The sequence below is a fragment of the Zychaea mexicana genome, assembly GCF_025766255.1.
Source record: "Zychaea mexicana strain RSA 1403 chromosome Unknown BDB00scaffold_48, whole genome shotgun sequence".
Lineage (NCBI taxonomy): Eukaryota > Fungi > Mucoromycota > Mucoromycetes > Mucorales > Lichtheimiaceae > Zychaea > Zychaea mexicana.
This window is the reverse complement of record NW_026516711.1, coordinates 247,119-272,158: the sequence shown is the minus strand read 5'-3', so window position 1 is coordinate 272,158 and position 25,040 is coordinate 247,119. Positions and strand designations below refer to the sequence as shown.

At 43.4% G+C, this 25,040-nt stretch overlaps 6 protein-coding genes across 6 annotated transcripts; 2 read left to right on the top strand and 4 right to left on the bottom strand.

Annotated features, from left to right (window-relative positions):
• Nucleotides 1-2,226: 2,226 nt before the first annotated feature.
• Nucleotides 2,227-8,940, top strand: BDB00DRAFT_765585 (uncharacterized protein; the record flags this gene model as incomplete). Its single annotated transcript, XM_053119519.1, has 16 exons — nt 2,227-2,472; nt 2,568-2,695; nt 2,791-3,010; nt 3,082-3,547; nt 3,676-3,746; nt 3,818-4,301; nt 4,564-5,101; nt 5,185-5,440; nt 5,509-5,637; nt 5,721-6,876; nt 6,961-7,529; nt 7,602-7,702; nt 7,775-7,889; nt 7,962-8,048; nt 8,160-8,201; nt 8,281-8,940. 16 exons carry the CDS (start codon nt 2,227-2,229, stop codon nt 8,938-8,940), a joined length of 5,268 nt encoding a protein of 1,755 aa, XP_052978673.1.
• A 214-nt stretch (nt 8,941-9,154) lies between these two features.
• Nucleotides 9,155-10,262, bottom strand: BDB00DRAFT_438489 (uncharacterized protein). The gene has a single exon (XM_053117390.1). It carries the CDS (start codon nt 10,018-10,020, stop codon nt 9,370-9,372), a length of 651 nt encoding a protein of 216 aa, XP_052978672.1. The 5' UTR covers nt 10,021-10,262; the 3' UTR covers nt 9,155-9,369.
• On the bottom strand, nt 10,230-12,170 carry BDB00DRAFT_828850 (ribonuclease H-like domain-containing protein). Its single transcript, XM_053123892.1, has 7 exons — nt 11,915-12,170; nt 11,769-11,840; nt 11,508-11,634; nt 11,298-11,385; nt 10,970-11,201; nt 10,737-10,857; nt 10,230-10,668 (listed from the first exon to the last, which is right to left on the bottom strand). The coding sequence occupies exons 1-7, from the start codon at nt 12,066-12,068 to the stop codon at nt 10,506-10,508; spliced, it is 957 nt and encodes a 318-aa protein (XP_052978671.1). The 5' UTR covers nt 12,069-12,170; the 3' UTR covers nt 10,230-10,505.
• BDB00DRAFT_977098 (uncharacterized protein) lies at nt 12,171-13,122 on the top strand. Its single transcript, XM_053129933.1, has 2 exons — nt 12,171-12,771; nt 12,848-13,122. Exons 1-2 carry the CDS (start codon nt 12,225-12,227, stop codon nt 12,991-12,993), a joined length of 693 nt encoding a protein of 230 aa, XP_052978670.1. The 5' UTR covers nt 12,171-12,224; the 3' UTR covers nt 12,994-13,122.
• BDB00DRAFT_910438 (FAD/NAD-P-binding domain-containing protein) lies at nt 12,793-16,202 on the bottom strand. The gene is made up of 14 exons (XM_053128656.1): nt 16,141-16,202; nt 15,903-15,935; nt 15,661-15,758; nt 15,508-15,570; nt 15,219-15,374; nt 14,963-15,048; nt 14,593-14,785; nt 14,320-14,376; nt 14,104-14,200; nt 13,921-13,983; nt 13,768-13,826; nt 13,658-13,695; nt 13,250-13,467; nt 12,793-13,142 (listed from the first exon to the last, which is right to left on the bottom strand). The coding sequence occupies exons 1-14, from the start codon at nt 16,188-16,190 to the stop codon at nt 13,100-13,102; spliced, it is 1,254 nt and encodes a 417-aa protein (XP_052978669.1). The 5' UTR covers nt 16,191-16,202; the 3' UTR covers nt 12,793-13,099.
• Nucleotides 16,203-18,634: 2,432 nt separating this feature from the next.
• Nucleotides 18,635-20,844, bottom strand: BDB00DRAFT_765520 (uncharacterized protein; the record flags this gene model as incomplete). The annotated part of the gene is made up of 9 exons (XM_053119513.1): nt 18,635-18,775; nt 18,876-19,116; nt 19,402-19,577; nt 19,726-19,800; nt 19,904-20,010; nt 20,118-20,175; nt 20,342-20,406; nt 20,521-20,761; nt 20,821-20,844. 9 exons carry the CDS (start codon nt 20,842-20,844, stop codon nt 18,635-18,637), a joined length of 1,128 nt encoding a protein of 375 aa, XP_052978668.1.
• Nucleotides 20,845-25,040: the final 4,196 nt, after the last annotated feature.

The window sequence follows — 25,040 nt, the reverse complement described above, 5'->3', positions numbered from 1 at the left end:
CAAATATCTGTATTATTTGGCTTGGTGACATGTATAGCAACAAACTCAGAGTTATGTTGGCAAGATGTATTACGTTCGGTTTCATTTGCGTACACTTCCTCATCAACGATATAGTACATCGATTCAGGACAGCCACACTCATCAAAAACATGACGACCCTGTCTATCTTGGTAAAAAAATTGATTGCTCATTTTAAAATGTATTAATATGTATAGAGACGAAAGAAAAACTCAGGTGCGGCATTCTTTTCTGTGAATACGATATTTGATTTGTCAACGATCGCCAAGATATTCTGGGTACATACGACTTCTATTTTGTCAACTTGCGACTTCGGGCTCAAGAATGACGTTGATTTTGAGAAAGAGTGTACGTGCCGCACCATCATCTCGGCATTACTTTATGCGGACGATGTGCCACTGATAGGGTCACCCAGCCGACATGACACGCCTTCTTACCGATTTTGGAAATCGATGGCATCTCGACGAATGTGCCATCATTGAGCCCTTTTAACATCCGCACAACAAACCACAATCTCTAAACAACCAATAGCACCTATCGACTTTACAACACTCCTTTACCGACAGTCAAGCTTCTCGATACTTTGGATCCCACTTAACCATGAAGGCAATAACTCCAATCTGCTTGTAAACCAACGCATCACTAAAGCAACAGGCACCATGGCATTGCTCCGACGCCTAGGCTGTCATCAATATGTGTACCGATCTCTGGCCAGCTTTGCGTACTTACCGGACCTTTGTCCGACCAGTACTTGATTACGGTTTCGCCATCACCACTCTCTGAACTACACCTCCAGCAAGCGCAGCAGGACTGTATTTAAATGGTACTCAACCGCAACGCCGACGCCATTTCACCCACTATTTTTTCTAATGATGGTGCTTTCCGACCTACCATTCATGCAAGTCCGCACCGGAACGCTCCAGCTAAAATTTACCACCCGTCTGCGATCACTTTCAGTATCCACACTGGCACGCTCCATTGAACTGTCTTTTTTCTGGGAGAGAAAGGGTGACCAACATTGGCGACGTTTGACCTCAAACATTCCCTTTTATCAGCTCTATATCAAGTTGAAACACGATGCCAACCTACCTAAAGACCCTGTTCAGGCGACCATTGCTCAAAATCGCGATAACGAGCTCAACCTTCGCAAGAACACCCACAAAACTATCCGTTGCCTCCTGCCCACCAGAATGATCGACCCTGGCCGCCTCTGCTTTGTGTCCTGCGCGAAATAGACCGCCTCAGCCATCCAGGTGTGGACTATGATGTATCGGATCCAGAACTTGCTCCAGAGGACTCATATTATAAAATGTCTATCTTATCGTTCCCATTATTTGTACCCTTTTTGTTCTTTAGATCTTTTACTCTCTTTTACCTAGTCTTTCAGCACTTTCAGCATCGATTTCAACCTTCCGCGATCTCTCCTCCACCCCCATTATACGGTTTTTTTCTCAGTTGTGTTATCCCTCATTTGTAAGTATCCTCCCTCTAATTGTACCGCAAGGAAGCGACCAATTACACAAGGTCACTAAGTCTTCCATTGAAAAATAAAAATTAGCCCTCCGCTGGTCAGCTTTCTTCCTTTTCACCCCCTTCCTTTCACCTTCTCTAATTTTTAAAACACACTTACCACAGTATTGACCATCCCACCGAACCCTCCCACACTGAATTCAACCTATTTGCCTCACAATGGCAGGCAGGCACCCAGGTAAGCGAATCGGCGATTGACCAACGACCCAGTCATTCCTTTTATATCCTGCTGTCAATACACACATACGCACATACACATGGATACACAGTAAAGCTTGCAGAAAAGGGGGTGTTATGGCTTATGCTTATGTATGCCTACAAGTGTGTATATGTGCGTGTGTGTTAGAAAAAAGTAGTAATAGATAGTAATAGGCATGAATTCATATGATTAGAAACACTATTTGAAATTTCGTTAGAAAACTAATCTCTTTTGTTCTTTGAAAACAATATTGCAACACACATATTCTTTGTCCAACCTTACGCCTACATTCAGCACAATATACGCGTTATGCCTCCTCGAATCCCTCATATCCTAACGCAGCGTCCATGAATAACAGCAATGGTAACAACAACAACAATAATAGTCTCGGAGTGCCGTATCCTAGCTCCCATTCACATCAAGCCCATGGCAACCATTCAACACAATCCGGATCTTCTTATAATACCACAACACCAACAATGACCTCTCCTTACTCTACTACCTCGTCACCCGGTTACCATTCGCCCAACATGCAAAAGTACAACACGCATAACCAACAGCTCAATAAATATACCCTTCAACCGCCACGATGGATCCCGCCACTTTGTAAGACAATGCCATCGCTTGGGTATCCTGGCATGTATCCCCAACGCCCGAATCAAATCGAGGACGTTACGACAGAGTCCAATGTACGCACTGGATTTATTGATCGTCCTGCAGTATCGGTATGTATATACGTTTATTTATGCGTGCGGTTCTTTCTGTGGAGAAAAGTGGTAATGGCGCTAATACTAATGCTTTGTTTTTTTGCGTGATCCAGAATGAACACACCTGTGCATATGACATGGTATATAGTAAACTTCAGGATGATCAACGTGTACTTGAAGATCTAGGCTCCTTTGCTGTGGACGTCCTCAAGAGAAAACGCAACGCTGCCAAAATCACTGGGTGAGTTAGGAGAAAATGCTCTAACTTGTCCTTTCTTAAAGGATAAGGAAAATATGCATGATCCATCTTCTAATACATGTGTTCTTTGATTACAGAACTTCAACATTCAAGCCGCCTATGCGCTCAACACTCATCGAGAGCAAGAAAGAGCAGTGGATGCACGAGTTAGCAAGTGGTACGCAACCATTGCGTAAGCTGGCAAAAAATGTACCACATGGATTCAAGGGTGAAAAGCTGTTGGAAACCTTGGCCATGAGACAAGTGCCATTGCTTAGAGCTGCATGGTATATCAAAGTAGTCGGGCTTTCGGAAATGGTATGTTACATGAAAAATTAGTGACACTGATACTCATGCATTGAGTTACTAACTAGCGAATTCATGTACAGAGCCAACGCAATGCTAACAACAATGCAACATCAGTGTCACAAGCTTATCAATGGACGACCGTCGTCGTTAGTCATCTTAGAAGACAGCTTAGCGAACTTTCATCTGCGCAATCATCCAATTCCACAAACGCTGGTTCCGGTCGAGGATACAAAGGACATCCAAGCACACCAGGCAATTATCACGACAATGCATCAAAGCCATGGGCAACACCCGAAAATCGGGAGCGATTTGAACAGCGATGGTCATACAGCACAAAGTTGACAAAGTGGCAGTACTGTGAAGGGCTGTTAGATCAACGAACATTCTTGAAATGGACCTTGGATTCGTTGGCACAATGCAATTCCTTTGAAGCCATGTGGTTGCTTTTGACATTTGTTGTACAAGACTATGTCGACGAATATCGACGGAACCGGACATTGATGAAGCTGCTTATTGAAACACTTATCAAGGCATATGGCGCTGTAAGTTCTTTTTAGGTGCTGAGGCGTTGATGCGTAAAGGGCTGGTGAGGGTGATGACATTCGGAGAAAAATATATACAGCAGTAAAATTGACATTCATCCGTCTTGTGTTTATAGCTTATCCATCAATTAGGGCAACTGCCCAATGAGGGGCTTTTAGATATCTATCGGGACATTCAAAGATACATCGAACGTCTCCTGCAGGTTCGTCAACTGATTTTTGCATTTTCTTATTATTTGAAACTCATTGCAATTTGCATTTCACACATACACAGTCCTTGTTCCTTTCAACGCCCGACATTTTCGTGATCCCCAAATTATACCACCAGTACCGCCATCTGTTCGATGCAATATTCGGAGATGAGAGTCGGAAAGATGCCGCTGTCGCATTACCGGACGTTTGTCATGTGATGCAAAAGTATTGGGCTATGGTCAAGGCACGGAACGAAGTATTCTGCGGGACGCTAGAGGAGAACCAATTACGGCTGGATGGAAACTGTAAACATATTGTACAGTCAGAAAGTCGGGCGGAATTCGAAGAAACAAGACGCACCCAAGTCAATGAGGATCATATCATTCGAACTCTGGACTGTATTGGACGAAATGTCGACAGTGGGACAGGCTTGATGATAGACGAGAATGGCTGGATGGATCTTCAAGGACAAACGGCAGCATCTGCAGCAAACTCCATATTTGGTGGTGTACTAAGCAAGGATACATCTACTGTCCAGCAACGAGTGAACATAATGTGTCGTTGGGGTACAAGTGGATCACGACATGGGGATTGGCGGTCGTATTTGGTGGGCTCGATTTTGTTGCACTGGCGTGATCAGAATTCGGATCGAAAAGCAATGCTGCAGGATGTACTTATCCAGTGGCTGGATACGCAGATGGAGTCGGAAGAAGATGCTGCAGCTGCAGCTGGCGATATGATGGTTGATATGGGTAAAGAAGAAAACTTCTTTTGTTTATTTTTGATTTGCATAATTACGAATGGTATGCTTATAATCTATCTCTGTAGCAAACGATCCAAAGCCGGCTGTTGTTTTATTATTTGATACGCTGATCCGGTTACATTTATTCTCATACCAAAAATATTTATTACGGCTTATTGCGCGTGGTGACCTTGAGCCTCGAAGGCGACATGAACCTGGAACTGTTCGATGCCTTAACTATCTTGCCTCGTTTCCGCTTTTGACGCCAGCACCTCCCTATCTCATCAACCAACGACGAGTGGCAATTTATGGCACGCGCAACGGGCAGATCAACGGAGTAGAGGATGAAGTGCTTGCACAATTAAAACGACTTGCCAAGCGAGCAGTAGCAGTGTCCGGATCAGAGGATGACGATGATTTGAGCACCCTGTTTGGTCAAAAAGCGACGAGCCTCACGCAGCCTGATTCAGACGATTCACTCGAGGCCATGGACTTATCGCTCACGAGTTGCTATGATCAAGACATGGCTCGAGTCATGCGAGGAGCAACACGATATACGATATTAAATTTTACATCCGAATGGCTTGTTCCTGAGCTGAAGCGCTTTGTTGTCAAGAGCGTCCCGTAAGTTCTGTCATGACCTATTAAGCTGCATAAATTTTCTGGTGCATCTAACTAAATTTGGACTTTTCCTTCTATTGCCACAGTATTGGCGAAGATAATTGGCGCGTGATGACTTCGCCTGGCTCGTGTTTACTGAACGTCCGGCAATATGTCGCCATCATTAAGATGCTTGAATGTGCTAAGGACTATCTCGGTATCATCGAGGTCGCTCTGTGGGTTCTCGAAAAGACGAACGAGCGATCCGTATACTCATTTACAATTGACACGCTCCGTCGACACGCTAGTATATGGAAGCTGGTAAATAACGGCAAACGCGTTGCGGAAGCTGTTTGGGCCAAGGTAAGTCAAAATGAAATGAAGATTTTGCACCCTTGATGGGTACTGACCGTGTTGGGGCTCTTTTTTAGCACCAAAGCCTGCAAAGTCGAGGAATTCGGGAACGATGTCTTATGATGTATATGATCCAGCTTGTTCAAGAGGGCTATCGAATAACTGACGATATGCGGACACAGCTACAGCGAGACCTGCATTATAAGGTAGATGATTTTCTGGTTTTACGGCTCTCGAGAAAAGCGTAAGAAACATGGTTTTAACTCAAGTCAAATATATGACTTTGCAGCCGAAAGCACGACAATATTCAAGTCGCAACGATGTACCATTAGCAACCGAGCTCAGCCAATTCATCCAAAATCCTACGGCATCCACTGTACATAGCACCATTGACTCGGCATGTTCGCGATATCAGAACACGAGTGACTGGACAATTTCCATGTTTAGCACCGTATTCGAAACACTACAGCAATACGGACGACAACAACAGATCAACACAATAGCAGCGTCTTCAACGGGTTCTCAGGAACACAAAGAAGAGTTGTACGAGTTCCGCAAACGGATCTGCTTTATGGTAGATTTTGTAAAAGGCGTTGCAGATCAGTCAACTCTGACTGGTCAATTGGACGATGCTGTGATACAATGGCTGTCCCAGCAATGCAGCCCTATCAGTGCAACCTTACTAGACGATCTGCATGAGTTGCACACGTGGCTGCCGCTATTCCTTGCATTGCTTGTCACACGTCGGTTGATCAGCATCGACATGGTATTGAAGCATTTTGTACTGCCTTGGCTCGAAGTGATCAGTCGCGAAGCCCAGCAGCGGTGTGAATCGCAATGGACAGAAACGACGGCGGAAACACAACCTTTACGACAGCTTTGTAAAAATCTGATCGACCTCGTTCGAATGCTTGTGGTACAGGATCGTCCGGAACCGCACGGTCCGTGGGCCTTGAGGGCTGACGAAATTTTCCAACTGCAAGTCCGGCGACAGCCGCAGCTCGCCACCAACCTCGACAAATTGGACTACATGTTTGGCCTTGTGCGAAATTCAATCGCGATCGTGTCCAACCTTCCGTATAGCAGCCTGTTAATACAGGATCTACTGAAACTACGAACCGATCTGTTACAGCTCGACTGGTTCCGGCGCGCATGCACGCGCGATGTCAATAGTATATACCACCATTTCGCAACACAACACAGTCCGTCTGGAGGCGAGGGAGAAATACGCAAAAAGATGCTGAGCATTGTCGACGAATTGATTGGTGGAAACATGAACATTGATCGAGAGTGCCAAGATAGCATGGTCCCGAATGACTTGCTGGAACCCGGCTTTGGCCAGCGACTGCAAGCTGTTTTCGCCAATTTGAGCCAGTGGAACGAGGAGCAATGTCGCGTCCAGTTAAACCTACTCCTTGATAACATTATGATTAATCAGCACTCTGGTTCCACAACAATAACGTCAACGTCCGCGGCACCAGGCGCACAAGATGCCACAAACGACGCCATGGTGATTGATACCAGCCCAGCGCCAACAGCAGTAGCAGCAGCAGGAGCAGGAGCAGCAGCAACGTCCGATGCTGGCAACGTCGAGCCTAATAAGGAACTTGATTTGTTTGTAAAGTTCTTCTTTGACGCGGTCCTTGCTTCTGCAAGCGACACGGACAGCCAGCAACAAAATACCCAGCGTCGATTTGACTTTTTGATCAACCTGATCCATGGTCTGCGAGAACCTATCATATTGGCACTTTTAAATCACGGGGTGCGCATGTTGGAAGGAAACAGTTCGGAAGAGGCACCAGCGACCGTGTTCCCATATACCATCCTGCTCACCACGAGCGACAGCAACGGTGCGGTATGCGAGCAACAGACATCGTCTGCACACTATGGACAGCGATGCCAGGCATTCTACCTTGTCATGCAACATCTGCTGGCCAAGGATGTGTGGAGCAACACGAAGAAGATAGAGCTGGTGCAGACGCTGTTCCGACAAGTCGAGCAGTTTAGAGCTGCGATGAACGTGTACAAGATTATGGAAAGCGTGCATCACGTTTCTTTTGCTGACGCGTCGCGTGCTCTCCAGCAAGCCAAGAATGTGGTACGTTTTTTTGCAATCTAGTCTGATTTAACGACTGACTTGGCTGTCCTAATATATTCTTGTGGTACATAGGAGGTTGCTGTCACGTTGCTAAAGACAGAAGGGTTACCCGAGAGCGAAGCAGCGTCCTCCAGCAATACACCCGGTGTAATGCTTCAAGATATCCGAATAAGGTAAGAGCGTGGTGTAGAACTGTTTTTCTTGGGTGTGCTAACTTTATCGTTTTTGCCACCCCCCCCCAACAGTTTGCTCTTGCGGCTACGGCTGATGGTTCCCTTCGTTTCGCTGATATGGGAGCACCCGAAGGAGGACGAATGCGACATACTGGAATGGATAAAGATTCTAGTCCCGTTGCTGGGAGTAAGTCAAGACAGCAATTTTTCAATTGTAACCACGGGCAACTTACTAATTATCACGCTTATTATGCTACAGAACCCCATCGTCCATGGCAACGGTAGTCAAGAGCGCATGTTTGAGTTTGTGCTCGACCTAGTGTCCCTGCTTATTGATGGTAAGCGAGTTCGCACTTTGCTTTGCAAGCTGGTCGTATAAAACCCCATCCGGGCTCCTCTATGGTTGCTTTAATACATAACCTCAGTCTTTCTTTCTTTGTATGTTACCCCTGTAGAGGTGCCAAGGGAATTACGGAAAACCAATCTCTCACATCTCTCGGTAAGTTTAGTAACAGGTTTTTGGGGGTATTGTTGGACCAGTTGTCTTACCTAAACCGGTTTTTTTTTATAATTTTTAGGCGATGCACAACGAGCTGAGCGGTGTCCCCTCGATGCTCCATTGTCGTGTAAAGCGCATTCTGCCATTTCTCACACACAACATCTACCTCTCCAACACTCGACTTGCCTCGTCCCTTTTGGGCGTTGCAAACGCCACGGACCCGCAGCAGCAGCAACAGCATCTGGAAGCATCTATGGACCAGTCCAAGCCGTGGGAGTGGCTTGAGGATTATGCGAGCGAGCAGCCGCATGACAATGACACTCCTATCAGCTTCAGTCTTTTCCATGGACGCAAGGCGAAGAAGACGGAGAACACGTATGTGCGATGGTACCATTTTGGGTTTGGCGACAACCTTCCGTCGATTGCCGATGAGGATGACGACTCGGTAGCTGTTCATGTGGGCATGGTCGGTCACCGTCCATCAAAACGACGGCGGAATCCGCGCAGTGACGAGCCAGGGCAGCAGCAGCAGCAGCAACAATCTGCCGAGAACGGAATGCTATACATAGTAGATGATGATCAACAACAGAAACCACTACAACCTCCACCACAACCATCATTATCATTACAAAGACCGCAATCACAACCAGTGTTACAACCATCATCATCATCACAACAACAGCAGCAACCAATATCAGCAGAACGGAGGCAAGATATGGAGGACGGCGAATTGCCTTGAAATGCATGTATTATAAAAAAAACGAGTAATTGTATAAAGTGCTGTGCATTTTCTTTTTCGTGCTGTTTCTGAGAACAAAATGATTAGTAGTAGATGTGAACTAGATAACGAAAAAAACTATTACATACTGGTTTGGATTGGGTGGGTAAGAGGTGAGTAGAGGGTACTGGTGGAGATGTGAGTTCCTCCAGCCCGTGTGTTTCTTATGGTGAGTGTGTATTATAGGGTGTGTTGCATGGGGTGGTTATTGTTGGATGAAATATAAAATACATTAACGGAGGGGACGGCTATTGATATATGGGAGAAATAAGAAGAGAAGCGGAAATGGGTATGTGTGTATGAGTTGCTTAGTTGCTTGTGTAGCATGTCAAGTATTAAGTAGGTTGCTAGGTTGCTTCCTTTCAGGTGCACTTTCTCCATACAAGACGATCAGCTTGCGATCGTGGAACTTGGTAATGGTGAATCGCTGCTGGACTGGCAACGACTACACTGCTCGCCTTCCCCAAGAGCTCGCTGACAGGTTGGACAAGTGAAACGACAGTGAGGACATTCCCAGCCAGCTTCGAGTGGTCGACCACATCCGCATACGGCTTGTTGGTCGTCGTTGTCGTTGTCGTCGTCTTCATCGTCTGCTTCTTGCTGCTTCTGTTGCTGATGTTTTTTCTTTCTACGCCAAATTTTGTTGTGTAATCCGAGAACTCGGGCGGTGAAGCGTCGCGACTGTGGCGGCGGTGGTTGTGGTGATGGAGATGGAGTAGAGGAGGCGGGTGGCGAAGGTGATGATGGTGGTGGTGGTGATGGTTGTGCGTTGTTTTTCTGATACCGACGAGCTGTCGAGTTGCTATCACGACGGCGACCGAGGTGTAAGATAGTCGTGGTGAATTTGGAAAGATTGCGTTTGATGCCTCGGACTGTGGGCCTTTTGTCACTTCTGTTCATATATGCGAGAGAGAAGATATGCTGCGAGCGAGTAAGGAAGCAGGAAGAAAAGAGAGGGAAAAGAGACAAGTGAGAAAAAAAAAATTCAAAGAGGAAAAAAAAATAGAATGAGAGAGGATTTAAATAGGGTAAAGAACTCATCACCCACTCACACACAATCTCTCTCTTCTTTTCTCTCGCTCATATCCCTTTGGGCTCTGTCTTTCGCTCTGGCTCTTTCACCCCATTCATGGCTGGTACAACAACCAACCCATCGCTAGTTGCTCTCCAACAACCCAGTTTATTCTTAGATCATGAAAGATTCCCGCTAAAGGTTAACATTCTGGTTGCACGTTGTTAATCGTAGCACAGAAAGTCTATATTCTTTAATGACAGCAACAAACAGCAATCCCCCTCCTAACTCTCTCTCTCTCTCTATCTCTCTTATATTCGTGTCTCGCTCGTACAACAATCACTCATGAATACGTAACGCCGAATAAGATGGCAACAGAAAATGTAAACAAGGGGGCTGGAAGAAAGGGAGAAAACAGACAGGAGGGGGCGTACAAGAACTGAAGCTGGCGTGCATGAATATTTACTATGCTCTTACTACTATGTACATGATGTTGTTAAATGAAATGTTATGATTAAAGTGTATTGACAGTTTCCAAGCAGAGCTGTTTATAGGTTCTGCCGTTCATATGATGCTGACGGCTACCAGTGTCCTTGTTTGCTGTCGGCGCTTGAGCCTGTGTTCTCCGTTTCCTTATGTTTTTCGGCTTAGTGTCTTCCTCATCTTCATCTTCCGACCTACGTATGCAACATATACACCATCAGCTATTCTGTCTTGCTAGACCTTCCAACCGCTGTTTTCTTACCATTCCACTTGAAGCGTAGTGTCCATACGGTTGCTAATTGTTTTCCAGCTGAAGCGAATCAGGCTAGGAAACCCGAAAAAGGGATCCTCGTTTTCACCTAGCCACTTTACGGTGTTTGGATCTAATAGAAGCACAGATCACAACGCACACACACCCGAGTCATCGTTTTTTATTATAATTTTTATGAGTACCACCTTGACTAACGCCTATCAGGTAACACCCTGTTTTTATACCTGATGGGTAACCAGATCCAAATGACTTGGACACTTTGCCTTCCAGCCCAGGTTCTAGCCATATCCAGTGCTGTAGTACTTGGTCGCGGGTCACCTTGGCGCAAATACTGGCCGCGCTGACGGACGCATACAAGGAGTCGGCGCGAGGCTCGACAGTAATCTCGATACCGGGGAAATATCGCGAGAGTTTCGCCTTGTACGACTGGGATGGACCAACGGGATCCACAAAGATCTAAAGTGCTACATTAGCAATCTCTTTTGTATAGCATCTTTTGCTATACTTCCTTATTTACATTTGTACGATGATGTGTATCCATCATCCACTTACCTCTGTCACATTGATCTTGGCGTTCAAGACATTGCGTATCAGTTGCATCGTTGCGCTGTGTGCCATTTCATTAAGGTTGTAAGGGGGTCTATACAGCCAATATTGTTTTTTTGTTTGTGCAATTGAGTTACAAGCGCTTCCTTTTAACCCGCTCTCCAGACCGGCCCCCCACCCTCCATCCACCCCCGATCGCGTTGGACTTTCTGTTACCGGCTGAGCATATTGGTCGATATTTCCTGAGGAGCAATGACCTGGACTGCCCAACCAACCCAATCGAGGTTTTGCTGGATAATTTTGGCAAGATCGACGCGTCTTTCCTCTGTCAATTTCTTGGAATCTTTTTTACACGCATAAATTAAGCTCATCAGCCAGGGCAAGTTTCAATTATACCAAAAAGCATGCTCTTTCTCTTTTTAATCCCTCGGGAATTGTGATATAGGCACGGATAGCAATTTAGCACTAATAAATTACCGTCGAATCCCAGCGCCTTGAATTCGTCATGACGCGAGGCAGGATAATAACAAACGGCATAAACCATTGGTCCTAAAAATAAGGTTTTAATTTTCCTATTCACGTTTTCGTCTGTCTTTTTTTTTCCAGCCTATCAGCATGGTTACCTAAACAGGGACCACGGCCAGCCTCGTCAACGCCAAGCATACACGCCTCATTTGAATCAACCACGGATTGAGGTATTGGACTGGCGTATGTGTACGATTTACTCAATGGCAGTTGAACGGATGGTAATCGATCGCTTTCCTCGTTGCAGCTCATTTAATATTTAATTGAGAAAAGTTCCTGCCGCGCGCTTTAGAAAAGTTGCCCTCCAAAAGTAAGAAAGCGAGGTTCATTTTGACACACAGTCACATACAGTGGGCAAGAAGTGAACGGGAGAAGGAAAATAACTCGACCACACAAACTACCACACTTATGCGATCGTCTATACCTCGCTTAATCACAACAGCAACATCCCGAATCCCTCGACAACGGACAACATTCCTTTGGCAATGGAACCTCGGTTTAAGCAGCACGCGTACTACTACGGCTGCTGCAACTACTACTACTACTTCTTTTACTACTACGCTCAGACCAGCACATAATAGCGTAAGATGGTCCAGCACTAGCACATCGTCGTCTGCTAGTCCTCGAGATCCTCAATTTGGCTCAGGCAATCTATCATCGCTAGCATACCATTTCAAACGACAACGGCATTTACCCTATTTCCTCGAATATCTGATGTGGGTCGTATTTGGCTCCGAGGCGTTACAGCTTATTTGGCTCAAGATGGATTACAAGGAATATCAAGAAAAGACAGAGCACAAGATTCGACTATTAGAAGAAATCATCGATCGTATTGAAAAGGGCCAAGAATTTACAGACGACTTCCGTGAAGAGATACGTATGGTGTTCATGCATGGTGGACGACAGCAGCATGACGGTAGCGACGAAGATATTGATGATGATTATCTTGAAAAGTGTAAGTGGCTACTGATCGATCTTTTTTCCCTAGTAAAGTTCTCTCACTTATTTCGCGCGTCTTGTCCTTTTTCTAGTGATTGCGGCAAGTGAAACACCACACCGTCAACAGGAAGCAGCATCAGGGAAAGGAGCATCATCAACGGCTGCTGAACAGCCCGAAAAACCGAGCTGGCCACCAGCGCGTGAGGAGGGTGGTGAAAAGAAAAGGTTTTTCTTATAATGTTTCATATATAAAAAGTGCTTACTGCTACTTGTAGAGGATAAATGATGCATTGTGTACATATGATTATAACAAAAAAAGTGTTAGAAGACAAAATAAACTGGATCTAAAAACGGCTAATATCCCGACCAAAACACCATGTCAAGAACCTATCACAAACAAAAGTATTTAGTACATGATCACTCTCGATAGACGATATGGATCGTTTCCGTTTCAAAGCATGTACTGAAAATGTGCGAGAGATAGTACAACTTACCAATGGCATGCAATTAGCAGTTTGTTACGGGTGCTGACGGTCATGCCAAAGTAAGCTGAACGCCAAAGGTACCATGCCAAATGTCCGGATTGTTTAGCTCGTTCATGAACTGACGACATATCGACGAGGGCTTCCGAGGATCCGATGTACGCCATCATGCCACGGTTCTTGAAAATAAAATTGGTTACAGCTGGTGTTGTTTTTGCCGTGGTCGTTGACTCCAAGCTGTTGTTGTTAGTAACGCCACCACTATTGAGCACTAAAGGCACAAAAAGTGTCATTTTTTGACTACCACCAGCACCACCATCCTACGTCCCTACACACATACGCCTCGATCCTTTTTCCACCCCATCGGGAGCGCAAAAATGTTTGTGATTGTATCCAACGAGCCAGCTAATAGCGGGAAACTATACCTTTTGCCAGATACGATGCTTTCTGCATAGCAACTATATAATCATAAATGTTTGTCTTTTTATTTAGCCACAAAATTCTGTCACGCAGCTTGTGTTGTAATCTACCTTGTGCTGTGGCGGGTAGGTCATTATTTTCGATTTTCGCACAATCTCCTAAAGCATATCTATAAGTAATAGATAGTTTATTAAAATAACGAGTGTGAAACGATTTCCGTATTCGTGGATTAACACCGATGATGGCGATGATGCTCAACATACACATTCTGGAGCATAGAGTTGGTAACCTTTTTCAGCACCTGCAGCTTCCCATCGGTGATCATTCTGCATATTGTTGCCGAGTTAGTCAAGCGAAATTACACTGACAAACAAAAGAAAAAGTAAACAAAGTATCTTTGTTTTACACTCAACGCTACTATTGTTTACTAGCATTTGTCCACTGACCTTTGGTTTTGGGCGTCTAAAGCTACTCGATCGGACAGTGTTTCAACAAGCGGATTCGGCATAAGTCCTGTTGCCCATACGAGTAAACCATATGGAACTAACTTGAATAACATTCAGGGTATGCGGTTATTGTAGAGTCATTGATGTTGTTGGCGAACAAATAAATGAGTACATATCTCATAAAGGGTTTGTTTCGGTTAAGTTACAAGGTAATACCTTTTCCCTCGTTACGTATGACAAGATGATCGCCTTCAACCTGATCAACAAAGCGTCCTATAGGTGCATGTTGTTTTGATTGGTATACAGCAGTTAGCAACGTTGTTACTTTGGTGATAGTAATACTATGATTGATAATTGAGACAATAATAGAATACACCCTGCTTGCAGCGAGTGCATGATGTTCACCATCTCTTTTCTCTTTTGTGAGAAGTATCCTCGAGTATGTTACTCCAGACACATTTATTAATACGGATCTTCAAGTATACTTACTTGTTTTAATCTGGATGTCTTTGCGTTTGAATTTTTCGTGTGTGTATTCAGAAAGATGAGAGTCAAACGAGCCAAGTATTTGTGGTGCTACATCATACAGTGTCATTCGCGCACGCGAGACCAAACCTTCAGGATAGGTTCGAATGGCATCGTCGGAAATGAAATCGTACAACTCGGCGGAAAACTCGATCCCCTGAATTATTTCAGTGTGTGTATGTGTGAGAAATTTGTTTGTATCTGGAAAACGAGGGAAATAGGGATAACACGGTACTACAAACTAGATACACTATGTCGGATCTTGTGTAATATAATCATAATGTTTTGATAGACTGTTTCCATCAAACACCATGGCTCTCTCTCAATTACTTACCGTAGGTCCGCCTCCTACAATCACAAAATGTAAGAGGTCATTTTTTCTTTTTTCATCAAGGCCAGGTCGTGACGCTTCCTCGAAACCTATAATAAGTATCAGTATATACAGAGATGATCGCCCCTGTTAGTTTAGTTTTCATATCTGTGTGTGTGAGATAGATCGGATAAACATGAACCAATCTAGTCGGGACTGTGATACTACTACTATGACACCACCATTACTACTAACTATCACTGCCAAAACCGTCACTTACATTCAATGATTCGCTTTCGTATCCGGCGGGCATCGTTAACATCCTTTAGAAAGTAAGCATGCTCCTTGACTCCCGGTATATCGAAAGTGTTGCAATAAGATCCGACGGCAATCACCAAAGCATCGTATGTAAGTGAAAAGGATTCGCCGTCCTCTACTTAGATGACAAACAATAAACATCATCATATGGTAAATAATATGATGGCATACGTAGTATGCATTTAAATTGAGAAACATTGGTGTTGTCAGAAGCCGAAACAGTTTAAATGCATATTGATGTACTACTGCACACAAAAGCATAAACGTACTTTCGCCGATTCTCGACGTGCAAAGGACTTGTTGTTTCTCAAAATCTGAAAACAACAAAATATAATAATAAAGCTTATTGATAAGTCGATCCGAATGTTTCATGCTCACCAAGCTCAAGTTACTCTTATATTTACCTATGTTACTACATTGTGCTTGATAATAACTGATACTGTTTGAGTAGCTGCGGACTGGCTCAGTAATGCAACGGAATTCGATGGTGCCGACCGAAGTACTGTTGCATATGTGATTAATATTGATTTGTTTTATTATTGTGATGCGTTGTCAAACACATGTTTCAAAGATTTCTATGCTCAAAACATATACATGTTGCGCATAACATGTATTAGGGGGAGTTATCTTATAGCAGCATTCTTACCTGGCGAGAAGGGGGGTGAATACAAAATGGTTCCTGTTGTTGCATTTTCATTGTAAATGGTGATAGATCAATTGCCCAGCGAGCCGACCAGCCATTTGCATCGCGGTCGCCATCGAGTACATATTAAAGATAGGAAAATAGCCTGTTAAAATTCGATACTATCTTCTATCTGTGTTGCCCGTTTTTGACATAGCTTCGTGGCTGGCATCGTTTTTGTCTTGTTTACTTGACTGCTTACCGCGGCGAAATTATGGTCACATTGTATCTTCCTTTGTTGAGTTCCTGCATGAGTTTGAACCCTGCGCCCCGCCACGATTGTAGTTACACATATTGGATATTGGTGTGTTAGCCATTGTTCTGGATTCTCGGAAACACAAATGCACTAACAACCATATAGTACCTCCCCACCCCGATCCTTTAAACCCATTTTGTAATATCCGGAGGAGAAGGAAATGTATAATATAGAACGACACGAGTTATTATTTATCGGCAGTAGATAAGTCTTGTAGAAACTGTTAGAATATTTTTTAGTCTTTACCTAATATCACAACATGTCGGTCTGATAGTAGCGACAGGAAAGCATAAAGAAAAAAAAGAAATCCGGTTGTTCCCCCAGTACCAGTATGGGGATGGATACATTAGAGCATTATACAGCCAGGACAAATGTTTTGGAATAAGTGAAGCGGTTATGATTGTATGTTTTTACATACTGTCTTGTTGGCGATTGGTACAAAAATTGGGTCTTGGTTTGATCTGGATAAGTTGCTGTCGTTCACAACTGGCGGGTGCTGCTACCGTTGATGGTGGTGATGGTGGTGCTGGTATGTACGGAGAGCATATGATTAGAATGCCACGTTTTGCATTTTATGTAGCACACTATCATCATCATGTCACGAACCTGTAATATCTGTTGTCGATGCATGTTGGATGCCGGAATTGTTTATCAATCCGCGGGTGGTGATTACTGCAGCTGCATTTCTGATTTGAGTAGTATGAACAATAGTAGTAGCAGGATGCTGAGCAGTAATTACTAAGAATGACAATAAGGAAGTGAGGGCTGATGGTTTAGATATATTTCAACTCTAGTAATCATAAGCCGCAAAAAAACCGTATCAGATACTACTACAACTCTTACATCTTTTGCGTCCGATAAGAAATAAAGGCATTGATTATTAGAGAAAGGGAGATCTACAGTATACGGTTTGCAGCAGTGTGAATTTTAGAATTGACGTTTATATAGGAGTTTATGCTCATCGACCGCAAGCATGATAATCAACCCATTCTCATATGAAATCTTGTCACTGTTGAAGATGACAGGCAAAATTATTTCCGTAGATAAGGTTTGTGCTCACCAGCACCCCTTTCAATGTCGCCTCGCTATCTCTCATAGTGTGTCGTCATCCCCTAAATGCATGTACGTAGATAAGTTAGACTAGCTATTATATTCACCACTTTTTCTCGGGATGATGATGGTGCCTTGTGGGTTCCAACAAGCTTCTCTGTGTATAATACATGTGGGTTCACGAGATCAGTATGGAAGAACATATACACAGCCACATACTTAATAGCAGTATGCTCGGAGAACACAAGTGAATGAATGAGCGAGCGAGTGCGACTTGCTTTACTCCTGCATTTTGACAACAATCTCTGTTTTCCTTTCTTTTTTTATGGATGCTGTATTATTACTTTTCTTGGTGCATGTTGTCTCACATAACAATAATACAAACGTAGGATGCTATGCTTTTTTTCTATTTACAATCGCTGCGTGTACATACAAACAAACAAACAAGCAAATAAACAATCCCCCAGTTTTATGAGCCATGCTTTACAAAGTCAAATTAAATTCACAGATGTCTGACGTTTCAAACATGTCTGACGATCTCTTTGAGAAACAGACACGAGTGAACGAGAGCGAGAGAAAGAAATCAACGCAACCATATCATGCTCATCAACACCCCCACTTTCATTTACCTGTTTTGCTTACTACTCCCCCAATGCGCATCGATTGAGCTGCTTTACTTTGCTTAATGCTGGTGGTGGTGACCTAGTGGAGCTGCTGTCTGTCTGCCGATTTTACGCCCACTTTGGGGAGTGCCTGCACTTTAATAATAAGTTTTTTTAGGAGTAACACTAGCCAACTCATTTGTTTTTCTTTTGACAGCAAAGCAGTAAGCCATCCATCGTGATTACTGCAGAAATTTGGCGGGTAACAATGTAAACTATAAAAGGGCCTTGGCTTTCGCTTTCAATCCTGCTTGTCAATTCAAAAGGTACCTCTCTCTCCCCTCCCTCTAACTGCCATTGCTATAACAGCCACCTACAGCTGCTTGAGCAACTCATTTACATATCATCTTTTTTGCTCTTTTCACTCATCAACTTCAATTTACCATCCAACGGCATGCCACCAGACAGACCAACCAAGCCCGCCCTTCCTCGGCCCTATCCACCCCCCGTCAAGCGACCACCAAGATGAAGTTTTGCATTAGCCCAAGACGCAACCGATATTCTTTAATGGAAATATATCTACATCACAGCATCAACAATTGTGTCATACAACACCAACCAGCACCATCATAATCAGTAAAATCATCAGCACCAACACAAATTCAGTAGCACTCTTTTCCTGTCAATCCCCGTAGTACCATCATAGTAGTAGTTTTTTCTTTACTCTTTTTGTTGTCATTGTCCTTTTTTTTCTCGTTTTGTACACACACACACACATAATATACAAATCATATCATCTGTCCTATTCTTTCTTCAATGTCCAATACAGTCGATCTTGCAATATCTTCGGTTTCCTCCCAGATTTGATGCAAAAACCTTAGTGCGAATGGATGGACGCCATTTTTTTGCGGCTCGTTCGAGTTGATGCCCTTAATAACGATTAAACTTCAGTTGATTTGGAAATAGTGGAGAGAGGGGTGTAATAGGTTGGAAGTACGTGTGCGCTTTACAATTATGAGGAGTACTTACAAGCAGCGTCTTTTGTTCGTCACTCGCTGATTGAATGACTCGATCGCATATCGACTTTAGCATGATCAGTACCCGCCGTTCATTGTCTTGACTTATTATTTCTGTTTCGCCCATAACAGCGCCTTGCCATTCGAGATATCTTTGATCCAATGCTACGCGCGAGTTGGAACCATCAATTGCTAACAGTCGTAGGGCACTAAGCAACCGGAATGATATTTCGCGTCGTTTGATAGAGTAATCCCTTAATGTTGTTGTTTTGTTGTAGTTAACAAAGCTGTTGTGAGAACCACACTAACCAACATCTTGTTTTTTCCCTCGCTAATTCCACATCCCTTATCCCACTATTAGTTCCTCTCTCCCTTCCCCTCCCCCTTCCTTATCTGTCTGTTCGCAATAACTACTCACCCTGCATATCTAAAATCATTAACCAAAAGAATAAGCATTTTACGTTAGAGCCCACCCTGTATGCATACGAAGAGCCACAGAGACAAACAGCGCTATAACGCTTTATTTTCTCATCACGTACCCCTCTTTCTCCAAAATCGCTTTTTTAAGCCGTGATCCGCGTGCGGTTTCCATTTCGTCAAACAAACACCAGACCTCTTGGTCAAGTGAGACATAGTTGAACACATTGTCGGGTATAACGAAGCCATATTCCCGTAATATTGCCATATTGTCGTGTGGTCCGTAGTTGATAAATACCTGCACACAAGGAAAATAAGCAGAACGTTTCGTTTTAAGTATCTAGGTTCGCAGACTGCTCTTGTCTACTCTCGCCGTTATCGGTGTACAGTGACCGACGCCAAACTCATTAACTAATATGCTATGTAATGTACATGTTATTATTTACCTGTTCGCCCTTTTTGTAAGGTGTCAACGTACGAATCTCAAAACACTGAGTGCGAACATTAAATCCGCTTTCAATCTACGCGCACAGGTGCCGCCACCCTTACATTAGTATGCAGCTTCCTTCCCTTTCCTACCCTTGCATTCCACCATGTAGATATTGAGCACCGCCTGTCTGTTACCTTGGCTTCCCAGGAGTGATTCAAAAAATCAAGCAAAATGGCCATAGCAATATTTCCTCCTTTGGCTGTAGCATCCATGGTTGACATATGGATACATCTGGTATTCACTGTCAAAAAACTTCCTTTTTTAGCGATACGTATGTTCATAGTTTCAGACATAGTTTGGAGGGACACAGATCTCACGACGAAAACAAGAAAAGAGACGAGAGCATACCACATAACCATGCCCATTCATATTCCTCATAGCTAACAGTTTCATGTAAGTTTCGCATCTATAATAATATTAGTTCTCTTTCGTATAGGAAGTGTCACACAGCATAAGGAGCAGAGCAGGAAAGGAGAGTTCTTGCGTATGTATGTTTGTGTACACACAGATGTCCTATCTCCCTCTCTCTTTCTCTCTCTCTCTTTTGTTCAATTATTCCTGGTAGAGCATACCTTTAGAAAGCGTAATGCACTCGCATAGTCTGACTCCAACTTTCTGATCTGCTGTGAAACCTCATCTGTTACATGAATCTCCAATTAGCTTCCTACTACATACGCAGCACCATCATCAACTCTTTTACTTTTACGGACTAAACATAATAGTGCATATGCAAAATGCACAGATTCTATACCTTTCAAAGAGGTAGGCAGATGATCCGCCAATATCTTGGGGTATTTGACGGGCATCGTATTAAAGTGGCTGGGCAACAAATCGACGTAAGGTTTCCACCAAGAGTTCGGGTCACGCTTGAGAAAGCATAAATGAAGCGCGAGCAGTTGATGCATGCTTAACGGATGTTGTCCGTATACTTTTTGCAAAGTGTCATTGCAGATAAGAAACTGTTTTGGTACGGAAACAATGACTTCACCAGGCTATGGGATCATTAGTATGCTTCTTTCTCTTTCCCATTGCTCTATGTTCATCTTATTACCTCAATATCAGACGTTGCCATCATACCTAGCAGTAAAAATTTCATGATGTATAAGGTTGGCAACAGAAGACAGTTTTTATAAATATTTATAGCTGTGATGATGATACATACCACGACCCGTTTCTATGATGATGATAATGACATTTTAATCCCTTTGTCAGTACAAGTTCGAGAGATAACGTTTATTTCAACTTAAATGTCTTGTTTATCCAGATGTTACCTGGAAACTCTGCCAAGACAAGCTTGGATTTAGGAAAGTTATGCTGTCGCAACCAGTCGAGGAACTTGTCATATGTTTTATCTCGAACGACTTATGTATTATTTTTCATTCAAACGTGATTTATGCCAAAAAAAATGGTTAATGAGTTTAATTGATCGATCATTTTATAGAGATGAGCAATCGAAAATGAGAAAGTGAAAGCATTCACCTCGTCCTCGTGATTCTTTGGCGGTATCGTGCATTCCGGCTACAAGTTTCCGTCGTCGCGCAGTACGTCCTCGTCTTTTATGCAGCAATAATGTGTCATTGAGATGACTCATAGGCAAGAGTTTCCTTATACGTAAAACGAAACTTTCGCGGTGCACAAATGATCCTCCATGTGGCTGGGATTTTTCGCTGGGGAAATTGGGATAAAAAGAGCCGACTGTCGTATCACTATGTCTGTCTTTTTTGTCCTCCATTAACATTCTTATCTTACGAGCAAATACTACATGGATAAAGAGGTACCGTCAGTTAGTGGAACTGTTTTTTTAACACTTTTTATGCTCGATAAACGCGCCTGAAACGCTTTGATGAGTCATCATTCTATGCAACTTACATTCACCGTGTTCCACAACACGAAATCAGCTGAAACTCGTTGCTATGTTGAACGATAAATCTTACACGATATCCATTTGCTAGAAACAGTGACGTGGAATTATGAATAGCTTACAATGTGTCGTCGCAGAATACGCTATTGCTAGCATCGACAGCAAAGCTGCAACGATATGGATACACACTATGCTAAATTCATGCTTGATAACAACGCATAATAGCATATGATCCTTTTATTAATTCTACCGAAAAATGGTGCACCGCCGAAATGGTGCACCGAGACTTGTGACAGCGATGTGACGGTGGTTCGAGGCGCACAAAAACAGTGCACCGACAAAGTACCAGAAAAAGTGCACCCATCACTCCTTTCTCTCCTGCGGTTTCTACCGTTCGTATATGCATCCCATATATTAATTTCTCTTTTAAACTTTGCTTTAGCTCTGGCACTGTGTAAACCGAAATTTATGATATTTGGTAATATTTAATAAACTCTATTCTGCTGTTTTTATATGACACTTGTGCCAATGTCTATGAAAAATTTGTTTCTCGTTTTCGGATCAAGCGTCTTCTAACTGCCATGTAGTCTTGTAATCTCTCTTAAGCCAAGACGATGCCAACCTATCTCATGATAAGGTCTGACGGGTGGCCACTCCATATGTCGTGCTCTGGATGGAACGAGGTCCATTGCGTTAAAGTGATTTGAGCTAAGAAAAAGAGTTATTGGCTGCGGTTGTCGATTGGTTCCCTTTGGGATAGTAAAAGGCAAGTACAAAACACTGTTCAATCCAAGCGATCATCATATACTGCAATCGGTACAGTATATGCATCTGCAGCAAGTGTACTTCTGGTATTGTGCTGTTTCTGGTGTGATACCATATTCCATTCGTTTGATCGCATTTTGCATTATGACCTCACGTCCGTTCCATAGAGTATCGCGGTAGAAATCATAGTTCGCAAAAAGCTGATCAAGAATTGCTTGTTTGACCTTGATATATTGATCTTGTCACCATGAAATTGGAGAGCAAGGGCACGATATCCACACCATCCGTCAGCTTTGATTTGCTAATTCCAAACGAGCAATCGAGCGGGATCTCTCGATGGACGAAACTATTGAATTGAATTCAGTTATACTGTCAATCGCTCCAATAATCCATTAAAATTCACCATGGTTCTCTTCGAAGACTTTTCCTGTTACTGGCCATAAGTCCTCAGCTTCATTTTCCGGTTGTTTTCTTTTCTTCTGCTTGTTTTCAGTTTTCGTGTCCATCGTTTTCTCTGTTTTCTTCTCCGTCTTCATCTTTTCTTTGGTCTTGCTCATTGCATTTTTCTCCTTCACTTCTTGCTTCTTCTTTTCATTCTTCATCTCGACACCCATAATATACTGCATTATTTCGTCTGACCCTGTCTCCAAGTTCTCAGCCATTGTCTCAATTTCTTTCAACGTGAACGGATCGACTTTCATATCCAAAAGGTGCAGGGCGCGTTCATCAATCTTATTCAAGATATCTTGCTGTGATACTGCTTTGATATCCTCTTTCGAAAGTCTTTTGGCGAAGGGCATGGTGCTCTTGTTGGAGGTTTGTTCTGCTTGTGATAGTGTCTTGCTTTCAGCTTGGTCGTCATAAAGAAAATGGTCCAGTGGTTGTTGATCGGTGGTAACATCATTAACAAGTTTACCGAAAACATCCGGAGCACGTCCATCATTGTCAAAGTTTTTCTTTGATCGTTTACGAGTTTGTCGTGGTGCTCTGTTGTATGAAGCAGGCACCGCATTTTCTTCATAGTTTTTCAGTGTCAATTCATCTGAGCGGATATAATTCAACGTTTGTGGAAGCGCTAGAGATATAGGCAAGTTGTGTACAGTATCTCGGTATAAATCTCTATGGGACGCTTGCACTGCATTTGTGGTACGATAAGGGTGGCTGCGGAGGGCGTCATTCATGCTTGAGCGATGTCGAAAAATCATGCTGCTTATAGATGGTTGTAGCCACCATTTGAGCCATTTGAAAGTATGCTTGAAATTTGTCACCAGTTCCTTACAACTACGGCAAAATTCATCAGCATCTTCAGTTGTCCGAATGATGCAGGTCAGTTCACGAAATCGTTCGCTGGATTCGGGTAGAACGATGCTGTGATTGCTGTTGAGACGTTGAGCGGATTGCATCCAGTGCATATAGCACCCTTTTAGGAACCGCATGCCGTCATCCTTTCTGGTGTACTGTGTGTAGGCTTGCAGAAATCCATTCCTTTGTGCCAAAGAGAAATCCATCATCATACCGAGAAAGGAATTGTTGCCTTCAAACTTAACGTTGTACTCTGAAGAATGCAAAAAAGTATTGGGCAAAGTAGGTTTGTGAAAGGCCATCCAGGACAGCTTGGAAGATCACTGTGTGTCTTTTCAGCTCAGGAACATAGATCACTGTTGAGCAGAGATAGTATCCTTTCTCGAATGCCTTGAAAGTGACATCGGTAACAGCCGGAAAATCTTGAAAGTGAACATATTCTTTAAGAGTCGGTGACCGATACGCCAAAAAGAATGAGCCTGGTAGAACGTGGGCGTGGAGGAAGTACCCAGGGAACTCATTCATAATCTTGCCCAAGTCGCCGAGAAATTCACCTTTTCTTGGAATATCTCGTTCCTCGCGTACTTCGTTGATTTCATACTCGGCTCTGTCCCTCGTGCCAAGAATTGGGTTGATCTTAATGATCGATTCAACGATTTCCCCAGTTCGCTTGTTGTTGCCATGAATTGCTGCCTTGGGTGTCACCGTTGGATCACTTCGTATTCTCTCTGCCAGTGTTTCCTTCTCTACTTCCGATAGATGCTTCGCAGTATATTGTTCGTGGTCATGTGTGCCGATCTGCTTAACAGTGCATTTACTGCCGTCGAAATAGTAGAACGCCTCTGTTTTACAAGTGTCAACGTGCTCTAAATCGCCTCCGCAGCGCATACACCCAAGCTGGCATTGTTTATGAATTTGTTCAAAATCGCAGCGAGAGCGCAAATGTTTGCCATAGAATTTGCAGGCCTCTCTAGTGCAGCGGACGAAACCATTGCATTTCTTCTTGTAGCGATGGATATTGTGCTTTTGTTTTCGAGGACCATAAACCTTGCGCATAGACCATCCAATGTCCAAATTCAGTTTTACGTACCTGTCAAAAATCGAAAAGTTTTGAGTAAGTTTGATTGAGTGTCGTGAAGGACTAGATGCTTTGTCGAAAATAGTACTTTTCGCTTTTGGAGTCAAAATAGGCGGGAGCCTCCTCTTCATAGGAGTCCTTAACAAATTTTCTTCGAAAAAAGGTAATGTATTTGGACATTGTTATATTTTGAACAGTAGATTTTGCTTGGAGTGTAGTTCAAAGCGTTCTTTCAGGAACCGAAGAGAAAAAAGCATATTTTCCA